Raw genomic sequence first — 27,903 nt, forward strand, 5'->3', positions numbered from 1 at the left:
AGAAGAAAGTGCTCGGTTCCTTCGGCAGGAGAGGGGAACAGTTCACTTTTTCTTTGACACACTTTAAGATATCTCTCGTGTAACATGTACAATCTCGAAAAAATAAAAGTAGAATATACCTTTCTCTTTAGCTAATCACGTTTCTCTCGCCTACCCTAAGGCAAAAGAAACAAAATGTTTCGTTCTTTTTTCTATGAAAAATATCTCTATCATCGTTATACATCATTTTGTATATAATTAGCTACTTATATACTAGCTGGTGATATGCTGATTACGTACGATAGTTATTAGTCTGGTTTTCAAGAAAAACAAGTATATTTTACCGATTGAAAATTGTAGAGTGTTTCTTATCATTAGTATCCGTTTGCTTAACAAGATCATTACATAACGACTTCGTTTTATTGATCATTGTATCGATCGCGAGTAAGTTAATTTATGTATTCATTATCGAACAACGAAGTTGAAAGTTAGAATCGTTCGACAGGTTCCGATCGAGGTCGTGCGACTTTCCCGCTTCTGTGTTCCTTATTTACGACGATTACTCGATACCGATAATATCGTTGTACGATTTCTTTCGTACTTCAGATATTCAAGTCGGTACTGAATAGTTGTTCGGACTGATGGGCAGAGATCGGTTTTTTAGTGCCCGTTTTAACAACGTGACGACCAGATATCATGGTAACGTTGCGATGAGCTTGATGTCTAATTTGAAGATGGAACCGCCTCCAAAGCAACGCTTTCGTGTCCACGGATTTGGTCCAATCTCGCCATTCACCTCGAGTGATCGGCGCGCTTTCCATTTCAAACATCTTATCGATCACGTCGCGTAACCATCCGTTCCAATCCTTAGCCACGTCGCTGATGTACGACAACCATTTCGTCCAGTCTCGGATTTCCTTCGATTCCACTTCCGGCACGAATTGTTTCATGAACGCCAGTTGTGATTTGCTCAGGATCGATCTTAACCAAATTGCAATCTTTCCGCATACCACGTTCATCACGTTCTCTAACTCTTCCGTTAAAAGTTCAGGATTTTCCAGCATCACGATGTTCTTCAGCTTCTCGTAAATCGCACGATGAATACCGTTCGTTATCGGATCCTCGCCGGTATTCTCCGGAGTTTCCGCGATCATTTTATTAATGGTGTCGATAATTTTACCAAACGTAAGGAAAGGAAGATCGGTTTTGAATAATTCGACTAGATCCTTCATCACATCTTTCGGAAGTCCCATTTCAGATGGAGCTTTCGTCTCTAACGCGGTTATAGACTCCTCTTTCTTGCCTTCCTCCGTTTCTAATGGTTCTGCGCCTTCCTCGGTTTCTAACGCTTCTACTTCTTCTTCTTTTTCTTTTTCTTCTCCTTCTGTTGGCACGCTCGCATCTAATTCCTCCGTGGGAATTGCACCCTCGTCGGTTATTTCTTCTGTTTCTCCTACCTCGGGAACTGGTTCCTCACTTTCGGCTGGTTGCTCTTCCGTTTCCTCAACTATCGGTTCCACTGGTAATTCTTCAGATGGTTTTGTTATCTCGATTTCTGATTTTACTTCTGCTTCTTCCGGTGGCTCCGTTATTACTTCTGTTTCCGGTTCTGGTTCCGGTTCCGGTTCCGGTTCCGGTTCCGGTGCTGGTTCTGCCGTTAATACCTGTTCTTTGTCCGTCTCCTCTTTCGCGCTCGTGTCTACTTCCACAGCTGCGTCTGCTGTATCTGGACCTTCCGCCTCAGTTTCCGCTTCTGCTGTTACTTCAGCTTGCGGCTCCGTACCTTCTTCCACCTTCGGTTCCGTCTGTATTCCCAAATCTTGTTCCTCTACTTGGGTCTCTGCTTGTTCCTCACCTTCCGTTTCTTGGATGTCCGTTTCATCGATTACTTCGGCACCCGATGCTTCCTCTATCTCTTCCTCCATCACCTCCGTCTCTTCCACCACCTCTTCCTTTGATTTTTCTCTTTCCCTATCTTCGCTCTTTCCGCTCCTGTCAGTTAGATCCTCATCTTCCTCATCCTCCTCGTCCTCGTCTTCCTCCAGCTGGTCCTTTCCTTTATCTTCGCCACGGTCATCATCGTCATCGTCCTCGTCCTCGTCCCCCTTCATCTCGTCTTCTTTCTTCCGGCATCGTTCGATCAACTTTTTCTCCTGATTTTCCGCAACCTCGGACAATACTCCAGTTACCCAACAGGCTATCGCGTCGGCCAAGAAACGTAGCTGCTGCGATTTCCGGTCTTCGTCCTGCGGAGGAGTGTACTCGAGCGTATCGATTAAACGTTGAATTATTACTTTCGAGATATCGTTGAACTCCGCTTTCGGTATTGGACATTTCCATTTTAAGATACTCCGGACGAAACGTTCGGCTAGAAGGTATTGGCAAGAGACCGGATCCTTGTCGAACGTCGATCCTGTGCTCGTTGCGCCGATAGTCAATTTCCTCGATTTTCTCGTCTCTTTGAACAGCCGTTTACTTTTTCTTCCCTTTGCCTTTTTCTGATGTTTCTTCTTCCGCGAGGCCACCGCCGCTTGTCTGAAACATATCGTTTATGGAATCGTTCGAATATTCGCGTGTAGATCGTACGATTAAATGTATTACTCGGGCGTCAAGCAAGTCTCGTTTTCCAAAGTTCGAACGAGATTATCCAGAAATGCCGGTGGTAGCGTAGCCGCGCCTTGCTGCAATGTGATTAACATTCGTTGCCTCGTCGGTTGGGCCAATTCTTTAATTCGTTGCGACACTGGCTTTAGTTTCCTAAGCACCGGCTTTGAATAGCATTCCGGGGGGCATTTCCGACTACATGGAAGGATTTAGAACCTTTCGTTATACTTCCATTCCCCTGATTGGTTGAAAAGTATCAAAATTACATCATCAAAGAGTTCGTGTCGATTAAACTGTCACCTTGGAGTGGCCAACATGTCGATGTACTTTTGCTTGGTCAAGCAATGTCGAGGCACGATGTCTAACTTTGGAAGTACACACGGTTTCTCAGGCACCGAAATCATTATGTATTTTGATGCCTTTTGTCTCTTTTCTTTTCGTTGCTGGCAACAGTCCCTGTCTGATTTCGCTGAATGCTACCGAACAAACCCTTTATCGAATCACCTCTACTCTTAACGAATCAATTACTAACAGACAGAAAGGGAAAAGGAAGAAAAAGGAAATAAATGGAAAAACAGATGTTCCTAAAAATGAAATATCTTCGATTTGCCTTTAATTTCTTCGAAGGAGGTTTATCGCAGTGTTCCCATTTTTTTTTCTTCTCCACCACTTGTGGATATCCTTCAAACGTGTCATCCTTTTGCCCCTTGTTTATTTCCCGCTCAACAGGAGCAGCACGTTTTACGTCCTTCGGAGCGTCGTCATGCTTTTCCATGTCCATTTTTCTCTGATAACACGATATATGTATAATAGCATATATCTACAGAAATAATATATAAAATTCCTCTAAAAACATTACTTTTACTTTATGAGATGCGAATGGTTAAACAGAATCTAGTCTCCTTATTGGAATATCGAAGATTTCATCTTACTGATAAATAGTGCTATTGCATTTTCTATTTCTTCTTTTAGCTTCTTTTATTTTAAACACTAGAATTTGTTCAGTAAGGTCCAGAATACTTGAAAATTTGGTTTACATTTTATTTAAAACATGTTGAAGAAATTAGGTTAGAGAAACCTAGTTTGTTTGCCTTAGCATCATTGTTTTTCATTTTCAATCGAATCGAGAATATCTAACCCAAACCTACTCAGACTTACAAAAGGCAACTATTTTCAAAATTCGCGGAATCATTTTCAGAAGAATCGACCGTCGGTAAGGTAGGGAATGACATCGAAATGGTAAAAAAAATTTTGTCGAGTCGCCAAGAACCATTTTCACAAATGTTTCCTTTTGCAAAAAGGAACTTATTTACGAAATTTGATCTAAATCAGAGCATGTCGGTTTTCCAAAAAACAGCCGAAATGTTTTATCGGGAAAGTTGACCGTTTTGGAAGAGATTACGAAAGGCATCGAAAGATGGCAATGGGTAGGATATCAGTGCTCGACACCGATAGCTGCTCCGTTCACTAATCGATCATTCCGGGTGTCGGGAGTCGATGCAAGTAGGTGCAAGTTGGTGTGCCTATTTGAGAGGACGCATACTGTACAAGGACACTTGGGAGTAAAAGAAGAGTTTCTAAGATATGCAGGTGTGTGAAAATAACTGTTGCTCCTGCATAAGCGACCCGTGATACAGGTGTATTAGTACAAGATGCTAGCTGGCATTGTGTCGTAAAAAAAAAAATGTCGAGAAGCAACGTCGAGTCGTCGGAACGGGACACCGTTTGAAACGTTCAACGATATTCTTGCTTCGTTGCTGCACCGCGTCAAGTGGTCACGATTATGATGAGATAACGAACACAGAATGAAATACAGCGACAGTAACCTTCTCGGTTATGCAGTTTTCGCGTTTATTCTATTTTTTAACGGTGAGTCAAACCCGTGTTTTCTTTATTTTATTCCAACCATTCTAATGTTTTGAAATTCTTTCCCGGTTATTTCCTTCGTCTCGCGGTCGATTCTTTCATCCCTCTTACTGATCTTACCGTGTCATTCCACTACTTTGATCAGCTTTTAGCTTCCCTTCGAAACTACGCGCCTAAAATTCATTCAGTCGAACAGACATTATTTATTGGTTAGAAGTATCCTGTAATTCATCGATTAGGACTATTCACCAGTGTATCGGTCGACGATTCTTCTCTCGGATTTATTCTTTCTGATGTTCGTATCGAGCGACAATTTTTAACAAAAATTCACTACTCGGATGGCCCGATTGACGTAACGTGCATATGACGCATGTGTTGCCGCTCACCTGCTTATTCGCTCACTCGCTCGTTCGCTCATTTAGTACGATATGCGCGGCTCATTTTTTTTTCATCAAACGCATACAAATTACGGTTGCACCGATTGTGTCCGAAAATATTTATAACCAACTGAATGGTCACTGTTTTAATACAATAAACAATAAGGAACAAAGAGTAGTGACCGTATTTTATATTTATTTTGTTAGCAAATTTTATTTGATAAGTATAAGTTATGATTGAATAGACAAACAAGTATTTCAATTAATTTTCTTTCTTATATTTTGCAGTTATTCGGGCAGAAAGCGGTGTTAGTTGCAAAGATCAACAAGGACGATCTTATGAGTCTGGTTTCCTTTTTGTTCCGGGCCCAGAACCTTGTACATTGTGTGTTTGCGAAAATGGCAATCCAAAATTGTGCAAAGCATTACTTTGCAACTCACGTGCAGAGGTATTTCAAATGTTCAAATATTGCCTTATCCCTTTCATGGTTCTTCCGTGCCATTTAAACATTGATTCTGTATTTTAACAGGAGGATTGTAAGTCTTCTAGACGCGGAGATATCTGTTGCGAGTACATTTGCTTGTCGTCAATTTCAAATGATAAAAACGATGGAATGGGCAGCAATACCACAGACGCGACTGCAAATTATGATATAGGACTTAGATCGGTTGCTAGTTTTGTGACAGCCGTGTTATCTCTGAGTCTGTTGTTTTTCTTGATACACCGTTTACGTCAAAGAAAGATACGAGGTATTTAGTCTTTTACGATATATCGCGCCCGTCTTTCTTAAAGTCATTGAATAAATATGTTGATTATTTTGTAAAAGTTTGCATCGCAGGAAGACAAAGCAGACAGTTGGCAGAGGACCAAAGAAATTTAGGTAGTATGGGATATATAGAACGAGATGGTTTGTCGCACGGTGTTCCCATGGACGACATTCCGTGCGGAGCTAATTATCCGTTATGGAAACCGCCTAGCAATTACTTTCCACGAGGAGAGGCACCGCCACCTTACGAAGAAGCGGTAGCAGCAGCTCGCGCGGAACAAGCGCTCTTAGCAATGAATCCGCAAACGTTGCCGCAAATAAATTTTCCAAATACTTATTTGGCAAATGCTAATAGTCGTACGAGTATATCGTTAGTAGGAAACGCGCAAACTGGATTGAACCCTAACACGGCAACAGTAATGTGCGACACTGGTGTAACGGATCAAGGTGGCTTGATTTCGGCGCCGAATAGACCAATATCAAATCCAAACATATATGCTTGTTATCGTCAACCGAATCAAAACGAGACGCTGTCTCCTAGTGTTAACGTAGGAACTTCTACCACAAGTTTCACTCTGGGGACAGGTACCTACGAAAATTTACCTATCACGCCTATTGGGATTTTGAACTTTACTACCCATCGTCTAGACGTGACCGCACAGCCTATGTCTAACTTACAACCCACTATTCCAAAAAGTTATCAATCACATACGACTCTTCCACGTCAAACCGGAGCGTTTACAATATCTGCCACGTTGTCAAATTCCAATGTGAACGCTCATCGTACAATTCCTAGGACTATAACGACTCGATCTGGTACAAAGCTGCAAGAGATTATAAACGATTGCACCCAGAAAGAATTTTTACGATCTACGACGACCACGACCACAACCACGATGACTATGACGATGGCGGCTACCACGACCACAGCGACGGCGACAACGACCACCAACATTGTCCCGTCAAACTTATCACATTCTGTGCAACAAATTGCCATAACTAAACTAGAAAATACAAGGGAAAACGCGAGTCAAGGTACATTTTATGAAGGTGTACAAATACAACGTTCCCCTGTTTCTGTTACTTCTTCTGTAGGATTACAACAAATTGAAAGGCAACAGCTGGATCGTAAAATAGAGAAATCTCAAGATTTTAAGGTACACTAGGATCTACGTCTATGTCGAGAGATGTTTGAAATATGGATCATGTAATAAGTTTTGTCAATTTCAGCCCCCGTTAAATGTAGCCAATGAAATTAACGAAGAAGGAAGTTTCGAATCGGTTACGTGCGCTTGCAGCATGCAAGCTCTTCCTACGCTTCACGACGATACCGATGATTATAGGAGCGAGTGTGAAAATTGTAAAAGCGCGACAGGGTCTCGTTATTACTTAGATAACGAAGATGAATTAGTTACATCTCCACACGAAACCATGACGTTACACAGAAGACCCGATGAAACGACTTCGAGTACTACTCCTCAGTATTACAGAACTTCGCTTACACTGCCTATAAGTACCCGTCAACGAACAAGGTAACTATATAAGACTTTTCTTCGCCGATGTATATCATGCTTTTGTTTCACTTTATAGTTAGCGTTCTTGTTTGTTTCTGAAATGTGCAATTAACAAAAGTTAACAAGATAAACAAACGTTGAACAGCGTGTTATTTGCGTTCAGGAGTACCGGAGTTCGAGAGAATTGGTTCAACACTATGCCTCAAAGTTCTACAGAATCCTCGGACGAAAATTGATCGCGAACTTATCGTGTATAATTCCCACACTTTGTATAGCTATTGAAATCATCATTACCTATGACGCATTACCATGATCGAAATTGAATATTATAGTAGATGAACGATGTTCATGTTTTATTGCGTTACAGGCAACGATACGATGTTGTTAATAGAATTTCAGTATTGCAGCGAAATGTGTTCTATCTCGTACATTGTCGAAATCTGAATTATTCGTGTATTCAGACAGTGTACGATCACCGAGAAAAATTCAGTATTACAGCGAAATGTGTTCCATCTCGTACACTGTCGAAGTCTGAATTATTCATGTATTCGGACAGTGTGCGATCTCCGTGAAAAAAAAAAATGAGCCGCACACCTTTGCTGTCACAGTTCTTCTTTACACATTAAACTGTGGGAGCAACTTTTAGGTATACCTACTATACATATACATAGCATCACGACGTACGATTTCGATAAGTTTGAATCAATAAATAATAAGGAAACAAACTAACTGTATAGCATCCGTAGAATTTTTTTAACTGTGTTCGATGCATATCATTCGTTAAAAAGTAATCAAAAGAAAAGAGTAAAAAATGCAATTTTGACAGCTTTATCTCCATTGGAGTCGCGTAACAATTTAGTTTGATCGTCGTGAGCAATGACGAGTACGATTTATTGAAATCAGGTAACACAATAAAACGCAAAGAACACTCTTGGTTCACACTATACGTACTGTGACAAACAACTGACGATTATATTGAATAGTTATTACGGTTCAGTGTATCATCGTTGACGACAAAGCATCGAGGACGAGTTTCGAACTAGCGTTTCATTTGTATATTAGACATTAAGTAATTTTCATCGACTGATGTGTATATAGTATCGTTATAATATACATTTTAAATGTGATTCAATGATACTTAAAAACAGAATTTCTTCCTGTTCTAATTTCTCCTTGCAAGAAATTTATAAATGTATTTATTACCATGAAATGCTTACGTTCAAAGATACATATCAATATGCAGTACGACTGCTCGGTTATACTTAAAAATTACACAAAAAATATATGTTCAGTTTAACTTTTCATTCCATTCCATTCCATATGTTATGCATTCCGATGAAATTAATGATTTCCACTGGTTCGAATAGTGTGAATCAATCTTAACGCGAATATTATTATTATTTTCTTCACCGATCATGCAACAATGTTGATTTTCCATATGTTCTTGATGCATCTGTTGTACACGCGTACAACGTACATTGTATCATCTTGAAACATAAATTAACACTCAGGAAAATTGTATCTTTATGTGAACTTCACGTGTAAAACATTTTTTCGTGATCCATTCTTCTTCCAAATAATTTATTGATAAGAGAAAAAAAAAGATTGGTCATATAATAATCGCGCAAAAATTTCTACCGACTGATTTTAAAAACAGAATGAAAATTTTTAAGTCTATACAATTGTATTCCCTGCAAAGGTGACGAGAACAATTCCGTACATTGGTGACTGCTTGTGATAATATAAACTTTATACATGCTCTAAACATACTGTGAATGGAATGCTCATTATCTGCGATCGGTGATTAAGAATCTCTAAGATGTGTAAAAGGAGAAACGAAGTTACGATGCATCCCTGACAACGTCATTAACGTAATTTCATTTTTTTTTATATAAATTTAAGAATCCTTATGATTTTATTCAATTGTATGTATAAAGATGGTTTCGTTTCATGAATATCATGATAAACATTTTACAAAGTTAATATAAACTGTAGAGCGAACGAATCACTAAAACAGTTTCTTTGTACATTATTTTGATAAATTTTTATTATTTCTTCGTGATACTCTTTGATATTTGTAAATTTATAAATATTTATTGTTAACGTGAGCGTAAATTATTTGTACAATTATACTTTCAGAAACTCTGTTAATAATTTAATTTACGTAATTATGGATTTCGTGATTTGAATAAGTTATGCTTGGTAGGTTTAAAGAAAGATAATGAAATCAAAACTTATTTTTCATACTTAATCGGCATTCGCGATGCCTGTAAATGTATACATTCGTCAGATAGTTTAATGACGAGGGGAGAATAGAGCCGTGTAAAATATACGAATAAGATCCTTTAATTTAGTGAATCATTAGGGATCATCGATTTTCATTTTTTGAACGACGAATTTTAATCAATTCCAGAGTATGGACGGGCTTATAACTTGTGCGCTGATTATCGGCATTTTGTATTTTTTATTAAAATACAAAATGAAAGTGAACGAAAAGAGAAAACAATGATAATGATACGAAAAGAAAAAGATAAATTTGCTACAAGTTTTCTAGGCGTAATCTTTTATCTCTAGTAACAAGAATTTTAATACTTTTTTTCTTCTTTTTTATATCAGTTTGTGCTTCGATTAAAACAGATAGAAATGGTATAAAGTAATGCTGGAAAATGTACCTATCTGGTTTGTAAAATTCCGTTTCTTTGTGATTATCGAAATTTCAATTGTTAGTAAAATCCATGATAATAAATTAATAACAACTTTCTGAAAGTACGAAATATCGAACGATAAGGTAACATATTCGAAATTGAAAGTCATTGGTAAAACACGGAAACAAACAATGATACACATCGAACTATTACATATGTATATGTATTAACAGTACATACCATCTAAATGTAAGTTACGAATGATTTTCGGTAATTTTCAATTATCTAGGAAGTTGAAGTTAAAAAAGAATTGTAATACGTAAAACGATTATTTCCGACAGTTTTAAAATTGCTGAATTTTCATTATAAAAGTCATGTAAAGCGATTGACCTTCCACCAAATTTGCATTGAATTAAAGACACCCGATAAAAGAGATATGCGAACTTATAAAATTATAGCAACGAGATACGCGACTATAAAAATATTGTTACACTGATAAAGTTATGTTTTAAAATGAAGAAAACGCATGATAAGTGATCCAAAAGCGGTATGTAGATATATTTATACTTCCAATTGTAAACGGATTCTAACAGTCAGAATCTCTTCCTACGATAATCGACGCATTTCGTGTGTTCATTAAACTCGACTGTATTCCATTCTTGAAAGAAATGTGTTCATTATAATATAATAAACTTCTTTCTAATATGCATTAAATCGTTCGATGAGCGAGGGTACAACAAGCTGGACTTAACACAAACTCGAACAAACGTTCAAGACTCTTGTAGTTAAAACGGTACAAACACCTGAATTACTTAATTGTTCGTCTAGTGATCTAAAATATTGTAATATATCTGTCTGAGTAGGTTTAGAAAACGAAAAAAAAAAAAAAAATAAATAAATAAAGATCTTTATTGCGCTTACTTGCGTAAATAAAACATTATAAATTAATATAAGTTGTATTAGGACACTTATGTCAGCAGCTATCATTTAATTGTAATAAATCAATAATTTACATAAGCTATCATTTGTATTTATTATGCGTTTAATTGAATTAATTTTGGTTCTGTTCATTTATTTTTGAAATCGACCATACATAAGACTACACGTGGTAAGAAAGATAATGTATGACGTCCTATCTATATACGTGTGTAGAAAGAGCATGCGCGCAACTAAAAAATTCTTTACATATAAATAGTATGTAAGTATGTGCATATATTTACACGCGTGCACACGCAACGTGATACATTTTAACTATCATCCTAGCAAAAGGACAATCTGATGAGACCAAATTACGATGTATCAGAAACTATAAATGTTGTTCATGTTTTTCCAAATAATATAATTATTATTCGGACTTTCAAATCTGTTTTAAATAACAGTCAATTATCTTTATTTCACTTGTATGTATGTACAACCGAAATCAAGTGGCCGACTAAAGGGGATATATTCTTCGAAGAAATATGTATGTATATACAAATGGTTTCTAAGGCATCCATATGAAGTCGTATGCGCGCGTGCGCTCATTAACCTAACCTTATAGAACATATCTTTTTGGGAAGATATATTTGGAGTTTGTGAACGATACGCACACGTTTTACGATCGATAAGTAATCAGTTTCGTAGGTTCGATATTTTTCATTCTATGAGAAGTAATAAATTTTCAGTCTACACGTGAATAAGCATTATTCGTTTTTCTTAAATAGCTGATAGCTGAATGTTTTAAACCGAATGACCATTTGATACATATCCATCGAATGGAAGTATGAAAGATAAGATCACAAAGGTAACGTATGATTGATTACTATAAAACAAAATCAAAGTATTAACGAAAAGAAAGATACGAATAAATGAGATCAAAGGACTGTAACTAAATGCAACAACGATACATTGATACGCAATCGCTAATATAATCAGACGCCATCTCGTGCTATGCAAAGGTATCATGTAAAATCAGTAGTTTTCCAGTTCTGATTCGGCATTCGCTTAAAACGCAATCAACTACACCAAGAATTGTGACGGATTACGATCCATTACGATAGTCAGAAATAAGCAAGAGGAGCAAAGAGGACACGTAAAACATGGCGGATGCCGTTGTAGACGGGACTCCGATGTCCCGATTTTTTTGTCATAAATGCAGTATCGAAATTGAACGTTTATTACCTGTAAGTATGTTTATCCCCATTCCTTTTACACTAACGGCTATAGATTAAATATAGTTCTCTTTTTAAAATCTAAAGTTTCTTGTTTTCATCTGTCATCCGATATCACGCATGAGAACTTCTTTTCCCTTACATTACATTTACCGTATAAAATTAATTTTATACACTTCGTTACTTTCTAGTGATTTTAGAAACGATCATTATGTTATCATTTAATTAAATTCAGTTCAAAGTTTACATTATCGAAATTACGCAGTTTCGAGAACATTTTTAATAGCTTTTACTATTGTGTCTTTGTATTCCTTTGGTTTTTAAATCTTCTCTCTCTTTTTTTTTATAGGATTATACGTGTCCAAGATGTGCAAGCGGGTTCATAGAAGAATTAGAAAGCAGTAGCAATGATAGTGGTTCAGGAATGGACATTAGTAGTGAAGATTTAAGTGACATTGATGATAATCCACCGTATAATGTCAGTACCGTATGATGTTTTGTAGATTTAATGCTTTCTACTATGTATTTCACATTTATTTTGATTAAATACTTTTTATATAGTTCCCACAAAGAAATTTATATGGTGCAGAACGTGATTTAATAGAGATGTTACTGGGGATTTCCAATCAAGGGCAAACATCGAATGCTCCTAACAGAAATAATGGTCCTACTGGTAGAAGACGAGTTCACTGGTATAGAAATGCTCAAGACAGACGTCGTTCTAACAGGTATGTCATTTATACTGTACAAATTAATTAATATACAGTATAAGATTATAATAATAATAATTCATTATTTTCATATTTAACAATAGCCTTGGGAGAAGAGAAGCTGTATCTGTAGAGAATTTCATACAAGAATTTGTACTTAATCTCTCGGGAGTAGGTGTAGCTCAAACTGTAACCCAACCTGGACAGCTACCCGTGTATGTACAGAATTAATTTTTATTGTACATTTACTGTTGCTTGTGAAAATTTGTATGTATATTTGAATGTGTATGCGTGTTTGTACGAATGTAAATATATGTGTACAGTAAATAATATTACTATGCTAGCTGATCTTACACAATTCTCTTTGCTTTGTGTATATTATTTATATACTATATTATCCTGAGTGAATTAAAGAATAATTTTTGTTTCTGTTCTATCCATGTGTATAATTTTTCCGTTCGACATACAAAACAGGATTTTATGATCATTGATGAGATTAGAATATTTTTAATATTGCTTAATATTTTTGTTTCTTCCTAGCTTGGTTATTTCATCATTCAAAACGTCAATATGTGTTTCATATTTGCTAAAGAATTTGTTTATTATTGTTACTGTAGAAACGTTTTGTGTAGGATTTAGAACTAGTATTTTTGTGTGTATGCAATATTTTTGAAGTAGCATGTGAACAGAAATGTGCGTATGTATTTGTACGTGTTACATGTACAAGTGGCTGTGTGCATGCGTAATTACAGTACTGAGTATTATTCATAAATGGCGATACCCTTCCCGTGGGCTTCCACGGGCCCCTGGCTCTCTCCCGGGTCCCCATCCGTCCCCTGGGGCGGTTCCAGAGAGACTGCCGATGTGTGGGAGAAGGCCCCGTATATATAGGCCTGTGGCGGACCACTCGAACGGTTACGCGGGAGAATTTGAATTGATATTTATGTTATTATTATTTTTTAAATCTTTTTTAATACAGATATCGTGAAAATATCGTAAAAATTAAGTTTTAATTTATTCTCTTTCTTATATAGGTTATTGCAAGTCTAAATACAGGTATAAAGTAATCCTGGTTTGTTCTTGGTCGAATTTCGATCAAATCATTTAGTTTTGTATAAATTATAAATTATGTTGAATATTTATTATAAATAATGGTAATCCTAGAAACATGAGATCGAAAATGATAATTGCTTTGTATGTATTTTATTAATAAGCATGGCATGTGCAAAATTTAAAACGTATTTTTTAAAAAGGACTTGTTCACCCAGGATAAAAGTTATTATTATTTTGCTTGATACTTGGTATTACTAAAATAAAACACAATAATGTAGATTCAATATTAGACTGTTCTTGGGAAATCCTGGAGATTATGTTTGGGGTCAGGATGGTTTGGATGCAATCGTAACGCAATTATTAAACCAACTGGATGGAACTGGACCACCTCCTTTACCACGAAAGCAAATAGATGAAATACCGAATACAATTGTTACTCAAACTCATGTTGGTGAGTACAACTTTTATATACATAAACATAAAATTATATTTAGGCTTCAAATTATGTTTAATAAATTATACTTTATCCTATAGAGAGTAAACTTCAATGTTCCGTTTGTTGGGAGGACTTTAAACTGTCTGAATCAGTGAAACAACTTGCGTGTCAACATTTGTATCATGGACCGTGTATCGTACCGTGGTTAGAATTGGTGAGTTAAGCAGAAAATCTTAGAACAAGCATGTTCCTAATTGGTATAGATATATTTGCCATGTGTTTTTTTTTCCTCGTTTTCTTTTTCTCTTTTGTTTCAGCATGGTACTTGCCCTATTTGTAGACAGAATTTGGGAGACCAAAATTCAGCTGAAGTAAATCAAGATACTGTAGGACCTAGCCTAGCTGCTCTTTTTAGGTACGTTATATGTATAATTTATTTGCGTTATATATTCGTATGTTAACATAAAGATAACCGAGAAAATACATTAATATTAGTTCGCAGAAATTTCAATATTTCTTTGATGGAAGATGGAAAAATCATGTAAATGTGTTCGTTTCTTTTTTATTTATTTGTTACCCTTTTGTTTTTTTAGGGCAGCCAATGAATCAAACAGTACTAGAACGTCATCAACGTCATCTTCGGGTGGGAATAACTCCAGTAATAATTCAACGAGTGAGATTTGAGATTGATCGTCCTGCATTTACACTTTCTCTACTTAGCAGGATACATAAATATACAAACGATATACATTTATTTTTCACATCTTCAGATTTATTTTTCGGCACTGTTCACTCGAGCAAGGCTTATATATACTTCGTAAATACTGTATTCTGATGCTAACATAAATTTCAAGCTTTATATTTTAATCAACAGTGTAATGTAAATCATAAAAAGAAAAAAAATAATGCAATATCAAGGTTAAACATACATATTTTGCTTCGTGCGAATTATAATGAAGTATGGTCATAATAAGTCAAAGAAAGACACATATATTTGAAGTTGAAATAATCCTTGTTGCTATATATATATATATGCTGTCTCATAGTTTCTGATAAAAACGCAGTTTATTAAGTTTCTCAAACAAATGTGTCTAAAATTAAAAAAAAAAAAATGTACGTTTCTTTATAAAAGTTCAAATTTTGATGTTTAATAAATTTAATGTAGCAGAATAATATTTACAAAAGAAAAAGAAATGTAATATAACTAAAAGACAGAAAATATTACACAGAAAAATAACGCTACAAACGTTAATGATTTTAAGTAAGAGGTTTGTAAATTTCCTCTTCCATTATGTGTGATAAATTAAACAGGTTTCCTTGATACTTATTTGACTACATCATATATCTTTTTTAAGTTCCAGAGGGATTCGAAATTGAGTCTTATTTAGAATCAAATGTTTGCACTAGTATCGTTTTGTAAATTATCATTGATACATCTTATTTTAATTGTTATTAATAAATGTTCGATTCAGCTAACGATGCGTGAAATATATATATATACATTAATGGATATTATTTTAGTAACGAAAAATGTGAAAAATGAAAAGCACTGACAACACGAAATATCTGTATCACTGTTCAAAATGATGTTTTATTTTTGTTTAAATGTAATCTTATTTTATATGATTCATGTCATCTTTAAATTATCCATTCACCAAGTTTATAAAATTGTGGATACATATACCATGACAAAGGAATCGTGGTATACGACTTCATGCAAATATAAACTTTTTCGTTTCATAATTCACAGTTGGAGATAAATTTAAACATCCTAGATATATAAATATAATAGGAAATGTGAATAGCGTCTATATAGAAATGATTACATAATTATATGTTTATAGTTTTCAATGTATTACGTTACCGAAGTTGTTATTACCTACAGTAATAATGATGATGATAATAATAATAATAATATATATATGACACTCCTTCAATTTGCCATATTACATAGAGCATGATAAGATGTAATATTGTCCCCTTAAGTTAATAAAATTTAATTTGTTTACAATTATAAATTTGAAGAAACAAAATTGTAATTCAAAAAATTGATAAATTCAATTCTTATAATTAAATATAATTTAATTGCAAGAAATTTGTAAACAATTTTAAAAAATAAATAAATGGTTTTTGTTTAGAAGATCTAAAGTGTAATAACTAATTGAAAAATATAAAAATACATCAACTCTATTGTTGGTAACATCATTTGATATTTATATTTGACATACATATATCTAATTGTGCGAATGTATTTACAAACACACATCTGTACCAATCTGTACGTGAATGTATATAGCGTACTACATATACACTTTGAAGGTTGTATGTATGTAATACCATGATGTAATTTTTATAAATACAAGTACATGTATCAAAAATTGTTATCTTTATATCGCATAGTTGAATGATAAAAAGAAGTGGCTAAAAGAAGATGTAATAAGAACATCTGACTTGGAGCGATATGACACTTTGTGTACATAAAAGAAAGAAAGGAGGATAATAATAGTTACTTAAAAATTTATTTTGCATCAATTGTTGAGTTTTTAGTTATTGGGATGATGTTGTTGTATTGCTAAATAATTCTGTTTAATTAGTAATCAAGATTATACAATGTATAATTATCTTGAATTTTAAAATTAAGAAAAATTTGTGTAATGCGTTGAACATAACCATTGAAATGGCGTTTCAACTAATCTCAATTAAATTTCATTGAGAAAATAACAGTGAACACGTTGTGTCGTTCAAACGTATAAATAAATTAAGTGAAATGAATATTTTGGTGTATTTTCTAAACATTCATAAAGAATGGCAGAAAAAGAGGCAAAAATTGAATACGTGACAGAACCATGCCCGATCAAACCACGTAAAATAGGGCCACAAAACGTAGTGATACGTCTAAAGCGGCGAGAAATATTTGGTTGTCCTTATCCAGGAACCCATGTTCACAATGCTAGACAGTTTTATCAAAATGTATTTCCAAATTTCACTGTCATGAATGTAGAGAAACCTCCATGTTTTCTCAGAAAATTTAGTCCTGATGGTCGTTACTTAATTGCCTTTAGTGCTGATCAAACTTCCATAGAAGTTTATGAATATCGAGGTGCATCTGCAGCTGCTGATTTATTAGCAAACTGTGAAGGGGAATATATTGGTCATAAAAATGATGAATATAGCTTTCAAATTAGAAGCAACATTTTCAGTCGTTTTTTCAAGGTATGCAGTTATTGCTTTTGAACTTTGAATTGCAAGAAGAAGGGAAAGCCATGAATGTCTAATATTGTTTATAGGCTAAGTGGATCGTGAATGTTGTTCAAAGTAATGAACAATTAAATAGAGAATGTAGTCTATTTACTGATGATGGCAGATATGTAATTGTTGGTTCAGCTGCCCACATTCCAGATGAATTGAGGCCACATTTTTATCAAGTATATCATTTACCAAACAGTGTAATATCTGGTATTTTAGTTTTCTAACAATATGTTATCTTTTAAGATTTACACCAACAATGAAGCATTGACTCCAAATCCTAGATCACCGCTAGAAGATTATAGTTTACATCTTGTTGACTTACGCGGAGGAAAATTATGTGATACTAGGCATTTTAAAGTAGACAAAATATATTTATCTCACAATCAAGGTATATTAAATTTTACTTCAAACATGGATTATCTCGATTATTTGATGAACAAACTAATAGGAATATGTTTCTCTTTTATGCAGGCCTTTATTTGTATAAAGATATATTGGCAGTATTATCTGTACAACATCAAACTATTCATATATTTCAAATTCTTGATGGAATGTTTATCAATGTTAGGACAATAGGAAGGTACCATTTATTTTGATAAATGTATTTCCTTCATTGTAGATTAACAATACTAATTACTTCCTTCAATTTTTAACAGGTTTTGTTTAGAAGATGACGCGTATTTAGTTACAAGTGCTTGTCCAGGAGTAAATTGCCGCCCATTTAGGGACGTTACGATAAATAGTCTTAAGCACAAATTATTAGTATATTTGTATAAAAGGGCAGCATACATCAGTGAGACAACAAAGGATCCGTATGAACTAAGACGTTTTTATCAATATTTTGACCAAGTACGACGCAAAATTTTAATACCTACAAGAACCTTGAAAATATCATAAATGTATGAAACTTTAATATTTCAGCTGAACGCATTGCGAATGTGGAAGATGCAACTATTAGATACAAATCATATACTTGTAAGATTTGCGAGCGAAGAAGTGGCAACCCTTCAAGCAAATGAACCTAATGCCCAACCAGCGCTTTTAGTAGTTTACGATATGGTTTCTGCTAAAATATTAGCCGCGTACGATAACGCGTCCACACAATTATTAACACAATTTGAGAATTTTAGTGATTTCTTTCGAAATGCTAGAATGAGTACTGACTGTCAGTATATGTGTTCACCGTCTAATAACATATACGCAAGGTATAATGTAATATATAAATACAACGACGCGTTATAGCTATAACGTTAATTTGTCATGTTATTGCAGATTGTTACAACAAAGATTCAAACAGACAATAGTAAGTGCTAGATATGGAGGAGTTACAGAGGCTACCAAAAGATTACTTGCTCAATTGCCAATATGCGCGCAGTCCTACTCTAGTTCTCCATATCTAGATCTATCTCTATTTTGTTACGACGACAAATGGGTATCGATGATGGAGCGTCCCAAAGCATGTGGTGAACATCCCATACGGTATAATTTTGATCTTTGATATCTATAACAGTTACCCGGTACGAATACCTGTTACTTATTCATGGGATTTTTATAGATTTTACGCCCGAGATTCTGGTCTTTTAAAGTTTCGAATGTACGCAGGGATGTTGGGTCGTACAACACCTACGGCCGCGAGACGACTGGTCGCATTTACTTTTCATCCGACGGATCCGTTTGCTATTTCAGTTCAGCGAACGAACGCAGAATACATCGTCAGTTTCCACGTTAGACATGTTTAAACTTTTATCGAGGTGTCTTAACAGTTGCATTATTTTTATACTTTCCTTTTCAATAAAATCGATCTCAGTATGCAATTTTAGTAATGATACTTGATATTTTCGAAAAATTTTTAAGATTTATCTTTTACTACTGTTCATCGCTATCTCTACAAGTTCCAATTTAAAATTGTTAAATGTTAGAATTATTAATTAGATGTTAGAAATAAAGAGTGTGAGAGACTAGTAGTAACGTTTGTTGCGAAAACCCTTATTTCATCTCTTAAAACATCTAGAAATATTATTTAAATCCGAATTTTTAATTCAGCTTTTTATAAGAAATGAACATGGAAAGGGGGGGAAGCCTAAAACGAGTTGTGGCGACTCGAAGCAACATGTTGAAACGCTTGTATATGTTATTCGTTTAACGAGAGAACATACCTGATTTGCGCAGCTCAGGGAGGCCCTCTATCTACTCGTTCTTCCAGCTTCATCGCACTTCGTGGTCGTATACACAGTGGGCACAAAAGTATACACGGAAAAAGGAAGCGATAACCTCGATGGTTGAAGTATTACTAAATGTGAGCCACTGGATATGCTGCTCTATGCCATCAAGCGCATGCGCAGATGATGCATGCGCAGTCGAAGCATGCGCAGAACAAAACCTGCGTACTCGAAGCATGCGCAGAACGAATGAAAATTGGTCGTACAACAGGTATGGTCTCTCGTTGAACGAATAAAATAACATAAAAAGACGTGCGGAGCCATACTATGTCCTGTGTTGAGTTATAGTGCGTGATATTTGAGTTAAGTTTTGTTATAATAAATTTATGTATTTTTAATTAGATAAATGAAACTTGATGCTTTGTCATTTATCTATTAATATATATGAAAGAGAAGAGGGCAAAACGAAAGAATCATATTTGAGGTTTACGTACCACGACGGTAAGCTTTATATTATTTCTGAAAGACAAATTATTCAGAGTTGTAAGAATGTAATATTTACAATTTACTTATTTCATCATTGATAACGAGTAATTAATCGGTGTGCGTACTTGTTTTTCAATGAAGAAATGAAGAATGATATACTACAGGGCATATGCACGCGTGCATCATACTACTGTTCTGTATACGTGTGTATTGCATACGAATATATAGCTCACAATCAGTATGCAGTGTATACAGTATGTGTACGATAAAATAGATAGTATATTACACACCCTGTAAATGAATTCATTCACTTTTCTTAAATGTATGTATAAATGTACGTAGTTTCGATTAATTGTATGTATAGCATTTTGTTACAATTAATTTGTATATCTTTTACGTACTATAATATCTACATTGTGTACGTTATTTTAGGTTATAGTAAATATTGTTCATTATATTTTAATATTTGGTTTCTTCTTTTGTTGCAGTTATGAAACAAATACCAGATACATTTTGAAGGAATGTTCTGATTATGTGTTAAATAATTATATACCTATTTAAATATTTACTCTTATGTTTAAAACATAATGAATAAAGCTCTATTTGATAATTATACAACAACTACAAAAATGAATGATGATAAAATTAAAGAGGAATATGCTAGTCATAATAGAGAGCTGGATCAGAAGTACTTTGTTGCCTGGAGTCCTCTAGAAGAAAATAAACGTTTATTTAAACAAAAATATATATCTTGTAGTAGATCAGTTCCACGTAGAAACAAACGTTTTATTCAGTACAGGATAAGTAAATCATTGAATTTTGATGCAAACGTTCATAGTTCCAACTCAGAGAATAGTTCTTTTGAAGAAGACAAACATCTATCTAGATCTGCTAAAATAATGAGAGCTTTGAATTTCAACAGCAGTCCCTCCTATTATGGAAGAACAAAAATAAAGAAGTCACTGAACTTTAACTTAACTCCTAGCCCAAAACGTTTCATGCCTACTAAAAAAAGTATACGAAAAACTTTGAGTTTAAATTTTAATTCTCCATTGTCTGTATCAAACAAATGTTTGAATTTTGATGATAACCCAAATAATTCAGCTGATAATAGTTTATTATATTCATCTTCGGAATCTATCGACGAAAATCAGAATGAAACACCATTGCAACAAAACCCAAAGGAATGTGGGATATTACATTATTCTACGCCTAATACGAAGTTAAATAAAAGATCGTTGTTTCCGACGGCACCATCGTTACGCAGTCAACTGAGGGAGACTATCGATAATATTGTCAGCATTACCGCAACACCTAACTCGCAATCTTTGAAACGTACTAAAGGCAGATTAGATGAAGTTACAAGTACTTCTAGAAATTTATTACATGAATTTTATGATAATAACGACGATAGACCGAGCACACCCGAAAATGTAATTGATATAATTCCAGAAAGTACGAGTGCTATTAAAAGGAGCCATAAAAAGGTAAGCGGATTAATTTGAATAAATCACTCATTTTTATTCTCAGATTACTTTAATATATTATATTATGTTATGTAGGAAAGATCTTCAAGACGGAATGATTCTCGATATACCGAACATACAGATTCGTTAGAAGATTCTGCCGATTTGTATTCTAGTACTGATTTGAAAAACAGTCCATTGTGTAATTCTGGAAATGTATCAGACACAGGTTCGCTTTTTGATTACACAGAAGAAGAGGAAAGTAGCTTTAAAGAATCTGGGGAAGCATCGAATTGTGACAATATTCTGTTTGAGGAGCATAAATTCGATATTAATGAAATAAAGTCAGAAGAAAGTGCAGAAAATTCTTTGGAAATACAAAGTATAAATGAAAACAAATCACTCGAAAAATGCGAAGACGTTGATAAATATGATTTACCTGATCAGGATCTCGATATAAAGTTTGATATTAGATCAGCGACTCCTGAAGCAACGGCAGAAGTTATATCGGAATCGCAAACATCAGTTACTCCAGAGAATCGTATAAACTTCTTACAGAATGTTCTTAAAGATTCTATAAAAAAGTCTCATAAAAAAATCAAAGATGATAATAAGAAGAAGTTGTTTAGTCCAAAATTTTTGCGAAGTAAATTTGAAACTGTGAATTCTAAACAGGACGAAAGCGAAGAAACGTCGGTTGAGCACAGGGAAGAACGAGCATGTACACCCGAGAGGGTTAACTCTAGTCGACTTTTATTGTCGCAGTTCAGTTCTGTCAAAAAATCTCATAAAAAAGACAAACATAATAAAATACTGTCAGGGTTTCTGAAACGGCAGGAATATTTCAATAAAGAAATGGATCTATGTCAAAGGGAAGCAGATAACTCATTCGAATGCAAAAACAGTACAGCAGATGTTTCTTCGGATTTTGATAATACTGAAAATGTGAAAGATGCTGCTTCCTTCACGAGCCTACACGATACACCTCTGATTAAATCATCCCCTCGCAAAAGCAGAAGATCGTTAAACGTATCATTGGACTGCGAACCGAACGTGTCGTATGATTCTGATTTACAGGAAGCCGATTCATCGAAAGAGGAATTCAAGATTTTCACTCCTCTTAAAAGAAAGAGATCAACAGATGGTTCAGGCGTTAAAGAATATCTTCATTTTTACGATTTACCGTCTGGAAAAAATGAAGTTTCAGAAGACCTTGCTGTGGATATTGGTTTATCGAGGTGTTTGACACCCATTCCAAACTTTCGGGATAATTATATAAAGACGGACGAGGACGATATGGAAGCAAAGAAATGTGATTCTACCGATGTAAATGGCAGGTCGACACCAAGAGATATGCCAACTACAGAATTATACGTTAATATAGATTCCATTAAAAGATCGCATAAGAAGAATAAACGTGCGAATAGTTCTTGGAAAGGTTTCGGTTTGTTTAACAATGATAGTTACATGGAAGAGCAAGCATCGGTGAAAAGTATCAGAGTTGAAGCATTAGAGAGTTCGAACGATTGCATCACGGTGGATGATCTAAACGAATCAATCGATCATGATGGTCAACTTGAAGTATCCATTGATCGCATATGTAACGAGGAGCGTGCGAGCGTTAGTACAAAAGACGCGCCATCGAATGTAACACCCCCAAATTGTTTGAAATCAAAAAATTATTTGAGACTGATACAGGAAACTTCTATTAAGCGATCGCACAAAAAAGTTCGAGATAAAAAGAAACAAGTATTGATAGTTGATGCGAACGAATTATCCGATGATGGATCTATCTTCGGCGATGACGAAAAATTAACTTGCGACGAAGATCAATCGATCAAAGATTGATAATAATAGGTAGTAGCTACGATAGAAAGAATTACAATGTTTTCAAAGGTAACTTACTAACCTGGTGAATTTTCTTAGTAGGTTGTTAGCCTACGTTCATGAAACATTTACTTCAATCGAGTAATTCAAGTGTAAACGAATCCGATATTGTAATTCTATTCTCAATGCTTGGTTCTACAATCATTTTCTATAGTGTACACTTTTCAATACGATAACATTCGGAAATTAATAGAACGAAAAGAAGGTAGGATCGTCTTTCTATTTTTGTTATTTCATTGAATAGTATTTTAGTAGGAGTTTCACGATGTATCGATGTGAATTAAAGTAGCGTGTTATTTTGTATATTGCACGAATCGAAAGAATTCGTTATAAACTTAAGGCTTCACAATTAAGTTAAGTAGAATAGATTTGATAACGATGGGTATTGGAATTAACATTAGTGGTATTTCTTATCTTCCCTTTTCATATGTTTCAGTTATTTTAAGTACACTACGCTGTAAGATTATCTGTATAATAAGTGATGAAATATGACAATTAATTGGACTATGTAATAATTAGAAGAATAGCAAGGAGCAAATTTCAAAGATATTGAAGGATGGTGGCCATTTGAAAAAAAAAAGATCTTTGTGGCAATATGCGTGTGCATTATGAAAATACTGTATGTAATATGTAACCGATGAACGGTACAGAAATTTATAAGGCGGAACTCTGTATGTATACATCCGATTGATGCTACGTTTTTCTAATGTCTTCCTTTTGTAACGTTGAGTGATCTAGAATGGCGGTAACCGTATTTAATGCGTTAACTATCAAATGAATTGATTGCACATGCGACTTGTGCACGATAAAAGGTACATAAACGGCGACGCTTAACTTGTTCATACGAGGAAGTGCGCGCAAATCAAATCCGTGATCATTTTTGATTAACACTACGTAACAAGTATCGTCATGCAAAATTTATGCGATTAAGTAAAACGTCGAAGAACTTTGCTTCTATTATTTTCTGAACGATTGCATTGTCAGCTATTCTGTATTAACTTGTTTTAGTTCTAAGCTATACGACAATAGACAAATGTTTCTAGCACAGAGAAGAAAATCTTATACATACTAATTTAGGACCATGTGTTTGAAAATACGTACGTCTAAGTTTAATAACAGATAAACGAATCAAAATAGATCATTTTTCTAAGATAGTATTTGTTCGTTCTATTTGTTACGTTTAACGTCCTTGGAAATTAAACGTTCTGATTATCAATTTATTGTAGTTAAAAATTAATCAGGTTTATATAAAGACTATAATTATCTGTTTTTTTATAGCCGCTTCTTATGTTAACTCTTAGTTTTGGAAGTTTGATTTGTTTACTGTTAAAAATGTTCGCTTACTGTTAATTTGTAAAATTACAAACAAATAATGTTATCACTGTTTACGTGATAGTTGTATTATAAGAATTCAAATCGTGATCGAGCATTTTAAAGCAATTAACATGATGTTTTTCATTAGTTAATTTATTAAGCTATTAATCACTTGTAATTACTAAATCAGGTTATTTAAAATAAGAATAATTTTTCATTTTCTATGTTATTCGAAGTCTAATGCGCTAATATCATTTTGTATGCCTAATTGTTTCACGTATACATAACATGTCTCGTGCTATAAATACTTTAAAAAAATGTTTGCGTTATAATGGGGGATGTGGCGAAAATAAGTTTATGTTTCTTTAATGATCGATTAAGTTTTTAAGCATATTGTCATTAAGGAAATTCAATGTAATATGTTTTTTTTTACAAATTTACAGACAATAATTACAAAATCAATTATAATATGTAAATACATACGAAATAAAACGAATAGTAAGTTTAATAATAAGCATTCTGAGATTGTTTCATACCTGTCTGTAAATTTAGCTTGAATAAAGGAAGTACTTTAGAAATTTGATTCTACTGCTATCTATACAAAAACGGCTCAAACTACTCAACAATTTATCGATGGATTTTTTGGAACAGGGGAACACTAGTGCATCTATAGGAAAATCGCGGAAACTATTTTTCTGTTAGGATAGAGCAGATGGCACTCGTTTTCGAGGCACAAATTTATGACCCCTCCGACCCCTTCAAAACAAGGGAAACAATAACTTATTGTTATTATCCATTTGAATTGCATTAAACAATTAGAAAAATTCATTAATTTCGCAATATAAGCTGTACCCTGATTGAATAAACAATTTTAACGTTAAGCTCTTTCAAAGTTCATGGAAGGAACGTGACACAAGCATGGGGAAATTAAATGTAACAATTTTGCGCTATTTAACGCGCGATGATTTTCGCGTTCTAACAGCGGTAAGTATTTCTATCTCATTGTTTATATGAAATTAATATAACATTGCATTAGGTGTATATATCTTTCTTTTTACATAAGCTTGTTTCACACAATTTGAGGTTATGTCGACGTTTTGATGCGCGTTATTTTCGTTACTGTATATTGTACGTTTCTATGCACTAAATAAAGAAGCAATATTAAAGCATGTACTATAATAATTTTGATTACTTTCTTTCATAAGTTATTGTTTGATGTTACAGATTGAAATGGGAATGAAAAACCATGAACTAGTCCCTGCATCGCTTGCTGCTCAAATAGCAAATTTACGTTATGGGGGTGTTCACAAATTTATGAAAGAATTATGCAAACACAGACTTCTTAGCTATGAACGAGGAAAACATTGTTAGTTCACATGGAAAATCAATTTAATCGTTCTTAATATTAAAGAACCTTCAATTTTTTATGTATAAAACATTTCTTGTAAATTTTCAGACGACGGTTATCGTTTAACAAATGCAGGATACGATTATTTAGCGCTAAAGGTATTAGCTCAAAGAGGCACTGTTTCCTCTTTTGGCAATCAGATTGGAGTAGGAAAGGAATCCAACATTTATATAGTTGCCGATGAAGAAGGAAACCCTGTTTGCTTGAAACTACATAGATTAGGAAGAACTTGTTTTAGAAATATCAAGGATAAAAGAGATTATCATCAACACCGAAAATCGGCGTCGTGGTTGTACCTATCCCGAATATCTGCGACAAGAGAATTCGCGTACATGAAAGCACTTTACGATAGAGGATTCCCAATACCGAAACCGATTGATCTGAACAGACATTGCGTGGTAATGGAGCTGGTTGAAGGTGGACCTCTGTGAGCAGAATTACTATTTTCTTCTGCTATATTGTTTCATACCGTGTACATCAATAAAGTTTATATAAATAAACTTGTTTCAGATGCGGCGTGTACGAAGTGGACGACATCGAATGGCTTTACGACGAATTGATGAATTTGATCGTGAAACTTGGAAACCACGGAGTTATCCATGGAGATTTCAATGAATTTAATATCATGATAACCAGTAGTGGAAAACCGATTCTTATCGATTTTCCTCAAATGGTTTCTACCGAACATGCGGATGCGAAAATTTATTTCGAAAGAGACGTGAACTGTGTTCGTGATTTCTTCAAAAGACGTTTCGCTTACGAAAGCGAGTTGTATCCAACGTTTGAAGATATTTTGTAAGTGATAAAAATAAGACACGAATGTTTCTGATATATTTATAGAAATTAATTTATGTTTAGGAGAGAAGATTGTATCGATGTAGAAATTAAGGCCAGTGGCCTGACGAAACAGATGGAAAAGGATCTTTTAAGAGAAATGGGTATGATAGAATCCGAAGCCGAGGAAGCCGAAGAGGAAAGCGAGGAAAACGTTGAAGAGCAAAAGGAAAGTATGGATGAAAATGAAATTAATTACTTGCAACAGCAAGTTGAGGACTGTGTGAGGAATGAATATATTTACACACCAAAGGACGTATCGGTCGATGCAGAGACAAATGAAGGTAAGGCACGAAAATTTGTGCGGTTCAAATTTTAAATAAAAATTAAGTATTTTAACTTTGAAGGTATTATTTCTGTTTCAGCAACGTTTGGCTCGGAGGATGACCAGGTACAAACAGGAGATTTCAATGATTCGAAAAGCATGTACAGTACCACTACAGTATCTACAATCGCGCCAGAAGTGATTAAGAAAAAGGTGAAATCAGCGTTGCAAAAACGGGAAAAGAGAGAACAATCTCGCAGAATTCTTGTTAAAGGGGAGGCAAATGCAGTGACCAGAGTAAGGAGAGACAACAAGGACACGATTAAACAATCGACAGGGATATGGGGTTGGGAATGAAGTGTACATACTTTTGCTACTCGTTATAGATATTTATAATATAATAAAAAAGAAAAAGGAACTTTATTCGTTGTTGTACTAAATCCCTATTATTCCCTACTGCGATTTCCCAGGTGTTGTACAATTTCTTGTTTTGAACATTTTTATCGTTCAGTTAATTAATCTAATCTTCAGATACCCAAAAATATGCTTCTGTTTTTGACTTTCCTCGACCTATAACGTAAACGAACCGTACTTTTACAGGCTCATAACGATACGATATGATAACGTTAACGATTACAGAGTATCGTCGGTAGACAAGTCCTCTTTTTTCTACATTATTTCAACGATACCCGGAGGAATTTTTATTTACAACGTAAAAATTCGGAAGAAATAAT

General features: G+C 34.4%; 6 protein-coding genes across 12 annotated transcripts; 5 read left to right on the forward strand and 1 right to left on the reverse strand.

The window, feature by feature from the left end:
- Positions 1-121: 121 nt before the first annotated feature.
- LOC114876033 (TRAF3-interacting protein 1-like) lies at positions 122-19,670 on the reverse strand. 3 transcript variants are annotated; one of them, XM_029187049.2, is made up of 5 exons: positions 19,507-19,670; positions 3,194-3,370; positions 2,884-3,059; positions 2,581-2,778; positions 122-2,514 (listed from the first exon to the last, which is right to left on the reverse strand). In XM_029187049.2, exons 2-5 carry the CDS (start codon positions 3,362-3,364, stop codon positions 582-584), a joined length of 2,478 nt encoding a protein of 825 aa, XP_029042882.2. In that variant the 5' UTR covers positions 3,365-3,370; positions 19,507-19,670; the 3' UTR covers positions 122-581. The 3 variants fall into 3 exon arrangements, with proteins under 3 accessions (XP_029042882.2, XP_029042867.2, XP_029042877.2); XM_029187034.2 differs by lacking the exon at positions 19,507-19,670 and adding an exon at positions 4,836-4,858 and having other exon boundaries at positions 2,884-3,370; XM_029187044.2 differs by lacking the exons at positions 3,194-3,370; positions 19,507-19,670 and having other exon boundaries at positions 2,581-2,821; positions 2,884-2,953.
- Positions 4,080-10,769, forward strand: LOC114875902 (mucin-5AC-like). 2 transcript variants are annotated; one of them, XM_029186738.2, is made up of 6 exons: positions 4,080-4,452; positions 5,115-5,275; positions 5,357-5,576; positions 5,654-6,750; positions 6,824-7,125; positions 7,271-10,769. In XM_029186738.2, the coding sequence occupies exons 1-6, from the start codon at positions 4,389-4,391 to the stop codon at positions 7,341-7,343; spliced, it is 1,917 nt and encodes a 638-aa protein (XP_029042571.2). In that variant the 5' UTR covers positions 4,080-4,388; the 3' UTR covers positions 7,344-10,769. The 2 variants fall into 2 exon arrangements, with proteins under 2 accessions (XP_029042571.2, XP_029042580.2); XM_029186747.2 differs by having other exon boundaries at positions 5,666-6,750.
- On the forward strand, positions 11,020-16,027 carry LOC114876124 (E3 ubiquitin-protein ligase Iruka-like). 2 transcript variants are annotated; one of them, XM_029187224.2, is made up of 8 exons: positions 11,020-11,914; positions 12,252-12,380; positions 12,464-12,630; positions 12,717-12,827; positions 13,944-14,116; positions 14,200-14,315; positions 14,419-14,516; positions 14,695-16,027. In XM_029187224.2, the coding sequence occupies exons 1-8, from the start codon at positions 11,831-11,833 to the stop codon at positions 14,783-14,785; spliced, it is 969 nt and encodes a 322-aa protein (XP_029043057.1). In that variant the 5' UTR covers positions 11,020-11,830; the 3' UTR covers positions 14,786-16,027. The 2 variants fall into 2 exon arrangements, with proteins under 2 accessions (XP_029043057.1, XP_029043067.1); XM_029187234.2 differs by having other exon boundaries at positions 11,026-11,914; positions 13,956-14,116.
- Positions 16,200-19,314, forward strand: LOC114875944 (DET1 homolog). Its single transcript, XM_029186828.2, has 8 exons — positions 16,200-17,314; positions 17,389-17,526; positions 17,594-17,738; positions 17,822-17,930; positions 18,007-18,199; positions 18,272-18,555; positions 18,623-18,829; positions 18,906-19,314. Exons 1-8 carry the CDS (start codon positions 16,907-16,909, stop codon positions 19,087-19,089), a joined length of 1,668 nt encoding a protein of 555 aa, XP_029042661.1. The 5' UTR covers positions 16,200-16,906; the 3' UTR covers positions 19,090-19,314.
- A 134-nt stretch (positions 19,671-19,804) lies between the features above and the next one.
- On the forward strand, positions 19,805-24,564 carry LOC114876019. 3 transcript variants are annotated; one of them, XM_029187019.2, is made up of 4 exons: positions 19,805-20,010; positions 20,484-21,482; positions 21,558-23,318; positions 23,388-24,564. In XM_029187019.2, exons 2-3 carry the CDS (start codon positions 20,583-20,585, stop codon positions 23,307-23,309), a joined length of 2,652 nt encoding a protein of 883 aa, XP_029042852.2. In that variant the 5' UTR covers positions 19,805-20,010; positions 20,484-20,582; the 3' UTR covers positions 23,310-23,318; positions 23,388-24,564. The 3 variants fall into 3 exon arrangements, 2 of the variants coding, with proteins under 2 accessions (XP_029042852.2, XP_029042836.2); XR_003789327.2 differs by having other exon boundaries at positions 19,806-20,010; positions 21,558-23,553; positions 23,785-24,564; XM_029187003.2 differs by lacking the exon at positions 19,805-20,010 and adding an exon at positions 20,057-20,317 and having other exon boundaries at positions 21,558-24,564.
- Positions 24,565-25,381: 817 nt separating this feature from the next.
- On the forward strand, positions 25,382-27,592 carry LOC114875945 (serine/threonine-protein kinase RIO2). Its single transcript, XM_029186843.2, has 6 exons — positions 25,382-25,646; positions 25,887-26,028; positions 26,119-26,497; positions 26,581-26,865; positions 26,929-27,188; positions 27,270-27,592. The coding sequence occupies exons 1-6, from the start codon at positions 25,581-25,583 to the stop codon at positions 27,524-27,526; spliced, it is 1,389 nt and encodes a 462-aa protein (XP_029042676.1). The 5' UTR covers positions 25,382-25,580; the 3' UTR covers positions 27,527-27,592.
- The last annotated feature ends 311 nt before the right edge of the window (positions 27,593-27,903 follow it).

This window comes from Osmia bicornis, chromosome 4, assembly GCF_907164935.1.
Source record: "Osmia bicornis bicornis chromosome 4, iOsmBic2.1, whole genome shotgun sequence".
Taxonomy (NCBI): Eukaryota; Metazoa; Arthropoda; class Insecta; order Hymenoptera; family Megachilidae; genus Osmia; species Osmia bicornis.